At 44.3% G+C, this 14,274-nt stretch overlaps 2 protein-coding genes across 4 annotated transcripts in view; one reads left to right on the top strand and one right to left on the bottom strand.

Moving 5' to 3' along the window:
* Nucleotides 1-4,118, bottom strand: part of LOC116373941 (uncharacterized) — a 4,952-nt gene extending 834 nt beyond the window's left edge. Inside the window, exons 1-2 of the mRNA XM_031822396.1 lie at nt 3,920-4,118; nt 69-3,788 (exon numbers count right to left, since the gene is read on the bottom strand). Coding sequence (XP_031678256.1) covers nt 69-3,788; nt 3,920-3,931 — 3,732 coding nt within the window. The 5' untranslated portion in view covers nt 3,932-4,118. The remainder of the gene's footprint in view (nt 1-68; nt 3,789-3,919) is intronic.
* The window catches only part of LOC116373942 (protein ANKUB1-like), a 23,644-nt gene extending 9,370 nt beyond the window's left edge, over nt 1-14,274 (top strand). For all 3 annotated transcript variants that reach the window (XM_031822397.1, XM_031822398.1, XM_031822399.1), the window contains one exon: nt 13,957-14,274. In XM_031822397.1, the coding sequence (XP_031678257.1) occupies nt 13,957-13,985 (29 nt within the window). In that variant the 3' untranslated portion in view covers nt 13,986-14,274. The remainder of the gene's footprint in view (nt 1-13,956) is intronic.

The following is a 14,274-nucleotide window of genomic DNA, read 5'->3' as shown; positions in this document are numbered from 1 at the left end:
CAAAGAATCATATATCTCATAAAAGGTCAACAGCAGTGTTATTCATGAAAGATGTATGTGTACTAAACCTTTGTGTTAAAGGTGAGGACCTGCTCTCCAGTACTGCTGATGGTATCCCTTTCCAAATCAAACACGCCTTCTACAATGTCACTGGTGGCCACACTGGTAGTGGACTCAAAATAACATTTAGCAGTGGCTTTGGTGATCATTTGAAGAATGACCATGCAAGTAGAAGTCTTTGGATCGTTCTGGACTGAAACATCAAAGTTTATGTTTTCATACTCATCTGACCACTGTCTCAGGAAGCCCTTCACTGTCTCTTCAGCAAATATCTGGAGAAGCTGAGAGGAGAGCTCCTTGGATATGGCACATTGTTCCTTTCCCCATTTCAGCCTTGAAAGAATGGAGTCTGAAGCACTTTTGGCTGCTTCCAATGTTAAGACCTGTGGAGTGCTGTGGCTGTCCTGAAGGGCTATCACTTTATCCACCAATTCATGACTGAAAATGTGGATGGTCCAAGTGGAAATTATTTTTCTCAATTTCCTAACAGCAGATCGGAGGTCGTCAAGATGAGAAGCACCCTGTCCATCTTCCTGTGTGTTCTCAACACTTTCCACCATAATGTCCACTACCACCCCAGCAGCTTGCCTGACTTTGTCCACAAAGGTTACAGGAAGTAAGTCCTCTGTGTGAAAGAAGTCCTCAATGATTGTGTTTCTAACAATGGGAAAGTCAATCTGAGCAGGAAACTCAGTGGGGATGGGAGTCCCGGGTAAGGCAAAGTGCCATTTCGACTGCCTTAATTTTGAAGTAGGTGTTAGAGAGATGGAGGAGCGTGAAGAAGAGGTATTTCTTGTATTTTGGCTGTCAGCACTCCTACAACGGATCGTGTCAATATCCTCCAGCATGGATCCTGAGAGCTCAGTGGTTTTAGGTAGTAATTTGTGCGGAATGTCCACACAGGCAACGTTTCCTCCAGGTGTAACACTGCTCTGGTTGACCTCAAGATGGCCGAGACTTGCTCTTTGTGATGCAGGACTGCTTTGATATGTAAAGATTTGGATTGAACCAAGTGTTGTGTCTGATCTTTGAAGATCTTTTCTGAGAAACTCCGTAATCTTACTTTCCAGACTGTAGTAGATGTTACGAGCAACAGACCAGATCCTTTTCTCAAAAACCTGTCCAGTGGTGAGCAGGGAGGTTCCAGATACCATGTCAGATGATTGGGTGGTCTGGGTGAGCTCCTGCTGGTCTTTCACCATGGTTTGTATAATATCAGTAGATGTGGTGGATGTAGATACAGACTGGAGGTACTTATCTGTTGTGCCTTCCTCCACAATGTTAAATGATCTAGAGAGGACCTCACTCACTCCTTTCTCAGCTTTGGTTTGGAACTCATGACTAGAGAGTTTTTGGAGGCTCTTTGTTGAAAGACTGTGGGAAGATGCAATGCCTTTGGAGGCAGCCGTGCTGCAATCTAGACTTACTGGAGAGGTTCGCTCAGTAGAACCTTGGAGACGTTCAAACATGTCTTCACATGGTGTTGGGGACCTTGACAAGGAGATGTCCTTCAGCTGAGACAGAACACCACCTACCAACATGGTGACCTCAAGGGACATATCAGATATTTTCTTTCCTACTGTGGAGAAGCAAGGTGCATTTGATGCCTGATCCTCGCATGAGGTCAAGATTGTTGAAATGACCTCTTTGGTACTATTGGTCAGTAGAGCCTCGTCTGTTTCAGTCCAGAGAAGTTTTGAACTCTCGCTGACACCCATGTGTAGAGCCACTTCAAGGTTCAAACTGTGCAAGTGAGGCACACTCTTACTAGCTTGCCTCAAGTCCTGGCTTGCCAAACAAATGTGCTCCTTAGTCCCAAGATGTCCAGAGTCCTCTGTGGGTATATGACTAGACATTCTGCTCAGCATGTCTGACCTCCGCTGATGAATGATGAAGTCCTTTAAGGTCTTCTGAATATTGTTATATAAACTAGTGGTAGCAGACCAGATCCTGCTCTGTAGCTTTTGTGCATTTTCCTGGAGGTCAGGTTCTCTCTCCTCTACTTCTGCAGGTTGCGCCGAGCTCTGCAGGTCTTCCACAAATGTTTCAATGATGCCAAAGGCAGCAGAATCCGCACAAATATCCTTTGACCATGTGTACTGGTTTTGAATGGAACAAGACCTGGATGCTACAGAATAAGCAGGCTGTGCACTAGTTAAGCTACTGGTGGACTTTTTAACTAGGAACTCACTCACTGCTTGAGTGGCATTTCTCTTAAATTCCTCACTTGAGAGTTTTCTAATACAATTGAACAGACTGGTCAAAGAAGCTGTGGCCTTACTTCTGCTGTCCTCATTTTGACAGGAGAACTCATATACTATTGGTGATGAGGCCCTGGAATGGGAGATATCCCCAAGCTGAGCCAGAACACCCTCTACAAATTTCTCTCTCTCATTAGAGAAGCCTGATCCTTTTTCTCCAACAGTGTACAGGGGGTCCTCCTTTGACATCTCAGTGTTGTACAAGACCAGAAGCGCTGAGATGACTTCTTTGGTGCAAGTTGTCAGAAGGAGCTTGCTTTCTTCTGACTCTGTTTTTGCCCAAAGAAGTTTTGAGCTCTCACTTAGGCCTCTTTGTAAAGTAACTGCACCAGTGGACTCTGGCAACTGAGGCTCACTCTTACTGGGCCTATATTTCATGTTTAAGCAAGGAAGTGGAACTGTCTCCTTAAACTCAGCATTTGTGATGTTATCATCAGATGTGACAATGCTCTTTAAGGCACATCGCTGAAGCTTGCCGAAATAATCTTTCAAGTTGTTTTGGATGCTGTGGTAAATGTGAACAGCAGCAGACCAGGCACTCTTCTGTTGAGGACTCTCTTCAGATTCAGCCAAGGACTTCATATCTGACACAAAAGTCTTAACAACTACTGACGCTGCTGAGCCCACTGGTTGAATTGACTCTGTCTTTACAATGCCAGAGAATGTTTGACCTGATACAGCACCTGTTAACTCAGACTGAATGACTGAACTAGGAAAGCTCAAACTACTGACTTTTTTGGCAAGAACTCCACTCACTGCTTGTATTGCTGATGTTTGAAACTCCCGGCTGGAGAGTTTTTGGATGCTCTTAGATGTGAGCGTGCAGGAGGAACCAGATTCACCAATATTGTAGCTGCTCTCGTATTTCCTTATCAGGGCATCAAGATCGTCAATGAAGTCAACATGAAACGTGATCTTGTCCTTCAGATCTTTCAGCAAATTCTGTTCGTTCTCGTCAACAAAAGCCACCATTGTGTCAGAGATCATGGTCATGACTTGCCCTGTTAGACTCTTGCTCTCTTGGTCAACTTTTTCAAGTTTAGCAGCCAGCTCTCTCACCATGCTCTCAGTCACCTTGGTCTGTGAGTCTCCCCTTACCGGTGTCACTTGAGGGGTTTGGCTAGCGGAGGCACTCTTAACGACCACTGATACGGCCGACTTGACATCTTTAATCACTTCTGCCATTACAGCAGGGGTCATCTTCGGAGAGCCTGCACTTCCAGATGGAGAATTGGACATGCATGCAAGTTTGGAGAGAGATCCTTGCAGGCTGTCCTGCACACAGGTGACGAGGGTGTCTAACAGACTGGTGAGTGACGCTGTGAGAGATCTCTGTGACAATGGAGAGGAGGCAGCATCTTGGATGCCCAGTAGTTCGTAAAGACCTGGGATGATGATCTGCATCAGCTTGTCCGATAAAAACTGGACAATCCTCAGACACAAGCCGGCAAGCTGTTGTTTTGTCAGCTGTATTCCAGAAACAGAAGAAGTGTTTTAAAATGTTGCATAGTGCGTCTTTCAAAAGCTTATGAACAAGGTTAAACATTAGGCAGAATTTTCATGGTAATCTGATTAAATTGTCAGTAACATGATCTTACCGGGTCAAACATGCCCTCACGAATCCCCCTCCATTGCCTGAAAACAATATTGTTATAAATGTTGTCATATCAGGATGCGTGGCAGAATTGTTTTTATTTAATTATTTGCCTGATCGTGAAGTTATACTTGCTTTGTGTCAGTTGTTTTGGCAAAATTGCAATGTGACAACTTTTCTAGCAATGAATTTTTTTCCCCGATTGATCAGTTTCTAATTTGATCTTATTTCCTTGAAGGTGTGATAGTACCAAAGAAAACAGAACATACTTCTCAGTTAGGTTTTGAAGGAAGTCCATAAGTGTCAGATGTTCCACATTGTTGAGCTTCCCCTCTTCTGTGGTTTCCATCACTGAGGTTGCTCTGCTCCTGGTAGAATTGCTCTGCTCCTGGTAGAAATGTAATTATATTGCAAATAATAAAACATAATATACAACAAATATCATACTGAAATTATTATTAACTGTTAAAGAGTGGAGGAGCATTGGCAACGTTGGGCCAATTAAACAACTGCAACACAACAGAGATGGTTGTGGTACGTCAACATTGCCAATGATAGCATCACTATAACATTTTATTGGATTAATGTTGTACTATGAAATGACAAGGTCAACTTACCATCTCATTGACAGCTTCAGAGGTCAGGTGGTCATCCACCACACAGACAGGCAGGTCTAGAGACTGGGACAAGGCTCTATGGTCATAACCAGGAGAGAATGGAAACATCAGAGCAGTCCCAATGGCAGAATCTAACAACTGTCTTCATGTCAAAGACTCACTCACTCATTTGCTTTGTCAAACCTACCCCTTAGAATGACTTCGATATTAACACTGAATATATTTTGTTATTAAGAGATCTCTCAATAATAATTCTCACAATAGCATATTGGTAGTAGTCAGTGACATATTAAAGCTAAGCAGGGCTGGGTGTAGTTAAAACCCTGGATGGGGTTCGATCCCAGGCTGAGGTGCTGCCTATTGTTTTTTTCTGAAAGTGTATATAATGTTGAAAATCTGACATGGTTTCAAAGGTACAAATTCAACCTATTTTATACAAGGTTTGGCTATGCTGAATTTAGTTCACAATGATGACATCATCCTGTGGTTGAAATTTCACCCTCAAAACAACAGTTAGGCCTATACCCCATTATCTCCACTACCGAGGTGTGTCTGCAAAACACATGCACTCCTCCATAAGGTTCATGGCTTGCCTATTGTTTTATCCCAGTACAAGAGGGGCAACTGGATTCAGGATTAAACACAAGCAGTCTTTAAGGTATATCTTATTACAGTTTAGGCCTACCTTATTATTTTCTTCCATCTGGCAATATCATTTTAAGCAATGAAATGTATTTTGTTGCTAGTATTATTAGTAACTGTAGGAAAATACAGCTGTAGAGTACAAGAATCAGCTACTTTCTGAAGGGCAGCCAAGCTCATAAGCAATTTAGAACCTACAGACAATTATGACAATATTGGAACGCATGAATGTGTCACAAACGCCTTGTGGTCACATGTTATTTTAGGGCGTGGCTCCGCATTCGTGACCGGTTCTCTTATTTATTCCCCGGTATCCGTTAGTGCTGGAATTTGCGATTAATACTTATTTATTTCCCGGTATCCGTTAGTGCTGGAATTTGCGATTAATACTTTTCTCATGCCGAAACCGGATTAAATACATACCGGTAGTAAAAAATTATGATATTCGCAATGTCATTAAGCAACAACAACAAAAAAAGCATAAATAGCTTCTACAATTTCGAAACATGATTTTGTTATCAGTTCAGTACCATTCGTTTGATTTTGTGGACCCACGACTAGCCTTTATCCATGTTAGCTAGTTGCTAGCGATGCTAGTCAGCATAGGCTGCTACGTGATAAACAGTTCGCGTTAGCGAATTAGCTACCTAGCTAGCCAGCCTAACAAGCTGTCACATCCAGTGGAAACCGATGCAACCCTGCTGCCAAATAAGGGCTAGCTCGATGACCCGTGGTAACAGTGAGGTCCCCATGAGTTTCAAGGCTTTAATAAGTGCTGTCGTGCAGAAAAAGCGAATAAAATACTGGTTGATGAGCTAGCTAAGTTAGCTAGCAAGACGGATATGACCGTTAACAGCGTGCATGCACAAATGCATGACGACACATTGTATCTCAGTGAAGCAGGCATGCAGAACGAGATCGCCCCACCAAGCCAGATAGTAGAGGGGTACAACAACGCCGGGACACAGAGGCATAGCTCATACAATTATATTTTGTTACAGTCAATGACAATACATGTTGAAAAATAAATACCTGTGTCAAATATATGGCATCGCATGCTAGTGCAAAGATAGCTTGCATGATTATTTTTTTTTAAATCCGGTGACCACTAGATGGCCTCGTATATCCACATTTAGATCAACTGTACTTGATTTTTCATCAGTACTGTGAATGACAAGCCCACTGAATCTAGTTTAATAATCTTTATACTCAGCAGGTAGAGGCATGGGTACTTCAAATCAGTGCTTAATTTGAGCAGGATCATGTCAGAACAGGATCCGGCACCGTTCCGTTCTGGACTGTTTTGTTCCGGAACCTATTTGGCCGAATCCGGTACCTCTCGTGCCATGAAAAATCATTTTCACTTTTTGCTATGTAACAATTATAATAAAAGCGATCAAAGTTCATTCGAGTTGCCTCTTCGTCAATTATCCTGCCCCCTCATCTCTCCAGAGTTGCACTTTATCATTTGTTTCCTTATAGAATCATAGCTGCATGAAGGGTTCTGGAGGAATTTTCTAAAGTTACGGAAATACTGCTGTCTGTTCGGAAATAAATTAAATCATTCAGAATAGCCTAATACGTCATGAGAAGCCCTATAATTTAGCTACAGAGGACCAATAGCTTCTTTTTTAAAATAGCCTAGCTGCGGATTGTAGCCCAATAACAAAGAATAGCCTACAGTCGGGAACGCGAGGCAAATCTGTCAGTGAAAAAACAGCACGCAGACAAAACAGGCCTTTTGCAATATTTCAAATACAATCGAGGGAAAACACAGGTTGAAAAGCAATGACTCTTGCTGAAAAGATAAGACTATGCTGCAGACTACCAAAATATTTGATCAACTCCCAAACATTGTTTTACAAAACAGGGAGAGATAGGCTTTTGACACGAGCGCATCGACAATCTCCAGCGAGTGAGCTGCGCATCATTGGGTGAGTCAGTGAAACTGGAAAGCATTTTTAGGACTCATTTCCTCCTCATATTGTAGCCTACTAAAAATGTTCCCCATGTGTGCACCTTCTATAAGTGGCTCTACCCAAATGTGATGATATCAAATCAAATGTATTTATATAGCCCTTCGTACATCAGCTGATATCTCAAAGTGCTGTACAGAAACCCAGCCTAAAACCCCAAACAATGCAGGTGATGATATGCGTTCAATGCTCTATTATAATAGGTGATCTTTTTTCTCATGAGTTCTGGTACCACAGAACCCCCCCCCCCCCCCCCCCCTCTAGCACCCACTCTTTGTTCTAGCACCTCCCAATTTACAAATTAAGCTCTGCTTCAAATTTTTATTTTACAAGGCAAGTCAGTTAAGAACAAAGTCTTATTTTCAATAAAGGCCTAGGAACAGTGGGTTAACTGCCTGTTCAGGGGCAGAACGACAGATTTGTACCTTGTCAGTTCAGGGATTTGAACTTTCAACCTTTCGGTTACTAGTCCAACTCTCTAACCACTAGGCTACTTGTCTTCATGAAGGGTTTCATGTGAGCCTGGTTGCATCCCTCCCAGCTGCCCACTGCACTGAGGCTAGGTAACACAGTCACCACCGATAAATCCATGATAACCAAAAACTTCAACAAGCATTTCTCAACGGCTGGCCATGCCTTCCTCCTGGCTACTCCAACCTCGGCCAACAGCTCCGCCCCCCCCCCCCCACCCCCCGCAGCTACTCGCCCAAGCCTCCCCAGCTTCTCCTTTACCCAAAACCAGATAGCAGATGTTCTGAAAGAGCTACAAAACCTGGACCCGTACAAATCAGCTGGGCTTGACAATCTGGACCCTCTATTTCTGAAACTATCCGCCGCCATTGTCGCAACCCCTATTACCAGCCTGTTCAACCGCTCTTTCATATCGTCTGAGATCCCCAAGGATTGGAAAGCTGCCGCAGTCATCCCCCTCTTCAAAGGGGGTGACACCCTGGGCCCAAACTGTTAGGCAGGGCAGGATGGATATAGATCTATCTAAGGTCTTCGATAGCCAAGTCAACAAACAGATCACTGACCATCTCGAATCCCACCGTACCTTCTCCGCTGTGCAATCTGGTTTCCCGAGCCGGTCAGCTATGGGAAAGGAAGATGATTCTAAGAAGCAATTTGTTCATTTGGCTGGTGTCAAGTAAAGTATGTGACTAGTACTTACAATAGGAGACATGGTTATGTGATGGGGTGATAGTACCTACAGTAGGAGACATGGTTATGTGATGGGGTGATAGTACTTACAGTAGGAGACATGGTTATGTGATGGTGTGATAGTACCTACAGTAGGAGACATGGTTATGTGATGGGGTGATAGTACCTACAGTAGGAGACATGGTTATGTGATGGGGTGATAGTACCTACAGTAGGAGACATGGTTATTTGATGGGGTGATAGTACCTACAATAGGAGACATGGTTATGTGATGGGGTGATAGTACCTACAGTAGGAGACATGGTTATGTGATGGGGTGATAGTACCTACAGTAGGAGACATGGTTATGTGATGGGGTGATAGTACCTACAATAGGAGACATGGTTATGTGATGGGGTGATAGTACTTACAGTATTTATTTATTTTATTTTATTTAACCTTTATTTAACCAGGTAGGCAAGTTGAGAACAAGTTCTCATTTACAATTGCGACCTGGCCAAGATAAAGCAAAGCAGTTCAACAGATACAACGACACAGAGTTACACATGGAGTAAAACAAACATACAGTCAATAATACAGTATAAACAAGTCTATATACAATGTGAGCAAATGAGGTGAGAAGGGAGGTAAAGGCAAAAAAGGCCATGGTGGCAAAGTAAATACAATATAGCAAGTAAAACACTGGAATGGTAGTTTTGCAATGGAAGAATGTGCAAAGTAGAAATAAAAATAATGGGGTGCAAAGGAGCAAAATAAATAAATAAATAAAAATTAAATACAGTTGGGAAAGAGGTAGTTGTTTGGGCTAAATTATAGGTGGGCTATGTACAGGTGCAGTAACCTGTGAGCTGCTCTGACAGTTGGTGCTTAAAGCTAGTGAGGGAGATAAGTGTTTCCAGTTTCAGAGATTTTTGTAGTTCGTTCCAGTCATTGGCAGCAGAGAACTGGAAGGAGAGGCGGCCAAAGAAAGAATTGGTTTTGGGGGTGACTAGAGAGATATACCTGCTGGAGCGTGTGCTACAGGTGGGAGATGCTATGGTGACCAGCGAGCTGAGATAAGGGGGGACTTTACCTAGCAGGGTCTTGTAGATGACATGGAGCCAGTGGGTTTGGCGACGAGTATGAAGCGAGGGCCAGCCAACGAGAGCGTACAGGTCGCAATGGTGGGTAGCATATGGGGCTTTGGTGATAAAACGGATTGCACTGTGATAGACGGCATCCAATTTGTTGAGTAGGGTATTGGAGGCTATTTTGTAAATGACATCGCCAAAGTCGAGGATTGGTAGGATGGTCAGTTTTACAAGGGTATGTTTGGCAGCATGTGTGAAGGATGCTTTGTTGCAAAATAGGAAGCCAATTCTAGATTTAACTTTGGATTGGAGATGTTTGATATGGGTCTGGAAGGAGAGTTTACAGTCTAACCAGACACCTAAGTATTTGTAGTTGTCCACGTATTCTAAGTCAGAGCCGTCCAGAGTAGTGATGTTGGACAGGCGGGTAGGTGCAGGTAGCGATCGGTTGAAGAGCATGCATTTAGTTTTAGTTGTATTTAAGAGCAATTGGAGGCCACGGAAGGAGAGTTGTATGGCATTGAAGCTTGCCTGGAGGGTTGTTAACACAGTGTCCAAAGAAGGGCCGGAAGTATACAGAATGGTGTCGTCTGCGTAGAGGTGGATCAGGGACTCACCAGCAGCAAGAGCGACCTCATTGATGTATACAGAAAAGAGAGTCGGTCCAAGAATTGAACCCTGTGGCACCCCCATAGAGACTGCCAGAGGTCCGGACAGCAGACCCTCCGATTTGACACACTGAACTCTATCAGAGAAGTAGTTGGTGAACCAGGCGAGGCAATCATTTGAGAAACCAAGGCTGTCGAGTCTGCCGATGAGGATATGGTGATTGACAGAGTCGAAAGCCTTGGCCAGATCAATGAATACGGCTGCACAGTAATGTTTCTTATCGATGGCGGTTAAGATATCGTTTAGGACCTTGAGCGTGGCTGAGGTGCACCCATGACCAGCTCTGAAACCGGATTGTAGAGGTGGATCAGGGACTCACCAGCAGCAAGAGCGACCTCATTGATGTATACAGAGAAGAGAGTCGGTCCAAGAATTGAACCCTGTGGCACCCCCATAGAGACTGCCAAATTTCTGCTTGAAAAAGCTAGCCTTGGCTTTTCTAACTGCCTGTGTATAATGGTTTCTAGCTTCCCTGAACAGCTGCATATCACGGGGGCTGTTCGATGCTAATGCAGAACGCCATAGGATGTTTTTGTGTTGGTTAAGGGGAGTCAGGTCTGGGGAGAACCAAGGGCTATATCTGTTCCTGGTTCTACATTTCTTGAATGGGGCATGTTTATTTAAGATGGTTAGGAAGGCATTTAAAAAAAATATCCAGGCATCCTCTACTGACGGGATGAGATCGATATCCTTTCAGGATACCCCGGCCAGGTCGATTAGAAAGGCCTGCTCGCAGAAGTGTTTCAGGGAGCGTTTTACAGTGATGAGTGGAGGTCGTTTGACCGCTGACCCATTACGGATGCAGGCAATGAGGCAGTGATCGCTGAGATCTTGGTTGAAGACAGCAGAGGTGTATTTAGAGGGGAAGTTGGTTAGGATGATATCTATGAGGGTGCCCGTGTTTAAGGCTTTGGGGAGGTACCTGGTAGGTTCATTGATAATTTGTGTGAGATTGAGGGCATCAAGTTTAGATTGTAGGATGGCTGGGGTGTTAAGCATGTTCCAGTTTAGGTCGCCTAGCAGCACGAACTCTGAAGATAGATGGGGGGCAATCAGTTCACATATGGTGTCCAGAGCACAGCTGGGGGCAGAGGGTGGTCTATAGCAGGCGGCAACGGTGAGAGACTTCTTTTTAGAGAGGTGGATTTTTAAAAGTAGAAGTTCAAATTGTTTGGGTACAGACCTGGATAGTAGGACAGAACTCTGCAGGCTATCTTTGCAGTAGATTGCAACACCGCCCCCTTTGGCAGTTCTATCTTGTCTGAAAATGTTGTAGTTTGGGATTAAAATTTCTGAATTTTTGGTGGTCTTCCTAAGCCAGGATTCAGACACAGCTAGAACATCCGGGTTGGCAGTGTGCTAAAGCAGTGAATAGAACAAACTTAGGGAGGAGGCTTCTAATGTTAACATGCATGAAACCAAGGCTATTGCGGTTACAGAAGTCGTCAAAAGAGAGCGCCTGGGGAATAGGAGTGGAGCTAGGCACTGCAGGGCCTGGATTCACCTCTACATCGCCAGAGGAACATAGGAGGAGTAGAATAAGGGTACGGCTAAAAGCTATGAGAACTGGTCGTCTAGAACGTCTGGAACATAGAGTAAAAGGAGGTTTCTGGGGGCGATAAAATAGCATCAAGGTATAATGTACAGACAAATGTATGGTAGGATGTGAATACAGTGGAGGTAAACCTATGTATTGAGTGATGAAGAGAGAGATATTGTCTCTAGAAACATCATTGAAACCAGGAGATGTCATTGCATGTGTGGGTGGTGGAACTAATAGGTTGGATAAGGTATAGTGAGCAGGACTAGAGGCTCTACAGTGAAATAAGCCAATAAACACTAACCAGAACAGCAATGGACAATACATATTGACATTAAGGAGAGGCATGCTTAGTCGAGTGATCAAAAGGGTCCAGTGAGTGGAGAGGTTGGTTGGTGATTTAGACAGCTAGCCAGGCCATCGGTAGCAAGCTAGCATAGGATGGAGGTCTGTTATTAGCCACCTCTTGCGTTCCATCAGTAGATTAGTGGGGTTCCGTGTGGTAGAGGGGATTAATCCAAATCACACAACAACAACAAAAATAAAAACAATAGATATAGTTATAGAGGCCCAAGAAGAAAACATAATAATAATAAAAATAAATAAATTGTCCGATTGTCTATTCAGATAGCAGCCGGTAAGACAGCTAACGGTTAGCAGGCCGCAGATGGGCGTTCAGGTAACGTCGCGACGGAGGAGCCAGAAGAATCTCCTTCGGGTAGATAACGTCAGCAGTCCAGTTGTGAAGGCCCGGTGGGGCTCCGCGTAGGCAGTAAAACGGGTCCGGATAGGTGACTGCAGCCCAGGAGTGATTGATGGAACTCGGGAGTGATTGACGGCGCTGGCTAGCTCCGGAATAATTGATGTTTGCTCCGGAATCGACGAAGGCCGATAGTCACACGGATAGCAGCTAGCTAGCTGTGAGATCCGGGTATGAATGTCCAGAGAGCAGTCGAAATCCAGGGACATGGAGAGAAAAATTGGTCCGGTATGTTCCGTTCCGAGCCGCGCTGTACAGAACTGGCGATAGATTTTCGAGCTAAAGGAGAGCTGATGACCACAAACCGTGGTTAGCTGAATACTAACGATTTGCCAGTAAAGGAGCTAACTAGCTTCTGAACTAGCTTCTGATTAGCTTCTGGATTAGCTTCTGGGCTAGCTTCTGGCTAGTTTCAGGCTAGCTTCTTGGAGTTTCAGGCTAGCTTCTTGGAGGATTACAGATTTGAGGTAAATAATACTTTTTTATAAATATAAATTGGTGAGGCGGGTTGCAGGAGAGTGTTTTGAAGATGAGTTGATGGAAAATAAAAATAAAATGTATGTGAAAAAAGTTGTAAATATATATATATACAGGACACGACAAGACGAGGACAAAAGACGTCTGAACTGCTATGCCACCTTGGAGTATACCAGTAGGAGACATGGTTATGTGATGGGATTGAAATTATGATAATCAACAATGTTTATGTAGATTTTGTTGTCTATTTTACTATTATAAACTGCGTGGTTCGAGCCCCGAATGCTGATTGGCTGACAGCCGTGGTATTTCACTGGTATGACAAAACATACATTTTTACTGCTCTAATTACATTGGTAACCAGTTTATAATAGCAATAAGGCACCTGGGGCTTCCCGAGTGGCGCAGTGGTCTAAGGCACTGCGTAGTACTAGCTGTGCCACTAGAGACCCTGGTTCAAGTCCAGGCTCTGTCGCAGCCGGCCGTGACTGGGAGACCCATGGGGCGCACAATTGGCCCAGCGTCATCCGGGTTAGTGGAGGGTTTGGTCGCCAGGGGTATTCTTGTCCCATCGCGCACTAGTGACTCCTGTGGCGGGCCAGGCGCAGTGCACGCTGACACGGTCGACACGGCTGGCTTCCAGGTTAAGCGGGCATGGTGTCATGAAGCAGTGTGGCTTGGCTTGGCTGGGTTGTGTTTTGGAGGACGCACGGCTCTTGGCTCTCTCCTCTCCCAAGTCCATATGGGAGTTGTAGCAATGGGACAAGACTGTAACTACCAATTGGATACCACTACATTGAAAAAAAAAAAAAGAAGTCACCTTGGGGGTTTGTGGTATATGGCCAATATACCTCCGCTTGCGTTGTACCTAAGAACAGCCCTTGGCTGTGGTATATTGGCCATATTGGCTGTATATACAACACCTCCTTGGGCCTTATTTCTTAATTGGACACTTTTACAATTATTGTATGGTAAACATTGACATCTGTCTGGGTGGAACACCCTCCATAATGGGTGTCTGTGTGGGACACCCTCCATTACGGCTCCATCCGTGTTGAGCCCTCTCACTCTGATTGTATGGGACACTCAATTACGGCTCCTTGTGTTTCCAATCTTCTTCCTCTGGCAGGATTACTTCCACGTGCAACTGTCAGATGACAAGTAGGTGAGGCACTTCCTGGAGCTGAGCTATGCTGGTGCCATCCTTCGGGACAGCTGGGTCCTGACAGACGTTGGCATCACCCCTAGCAGTGCCATCTGCTGCCTGCTGAAGGTACCAGCCGAACACCTAGCTGTTTCTACCCGTGCTTGAAAATGCATATCAAAGTGAGCTGGCTATTGCTTGAAACAGCTTCATACTATCATTAACATAAAGTGTTTCAGATATAGTGTGATGATATATAGTATGGTGATATATATAGCATGGTGATATATAGTGTGGTGATAT

This window comes from Oncorhynchus kisutch, linkage group LG4 (genome assembly GCF_002021735.2).
Source record: "Oncorhynchus kisutch isolate 150728-3 linkage group LG4, Okis_V2, whole genome shotgun sequence".
Taxonomy (NCBI): domain Eukaryota; kingdom Metazoa; phylum Chordata; class Actinopteri; order Salmoniformes; family Salmonidae; genus Oncorhynchus; species Oncorhynchus kisutch.
This window is presented reverse-complemented; position numbering and strand designations above follow the sequence as displayed.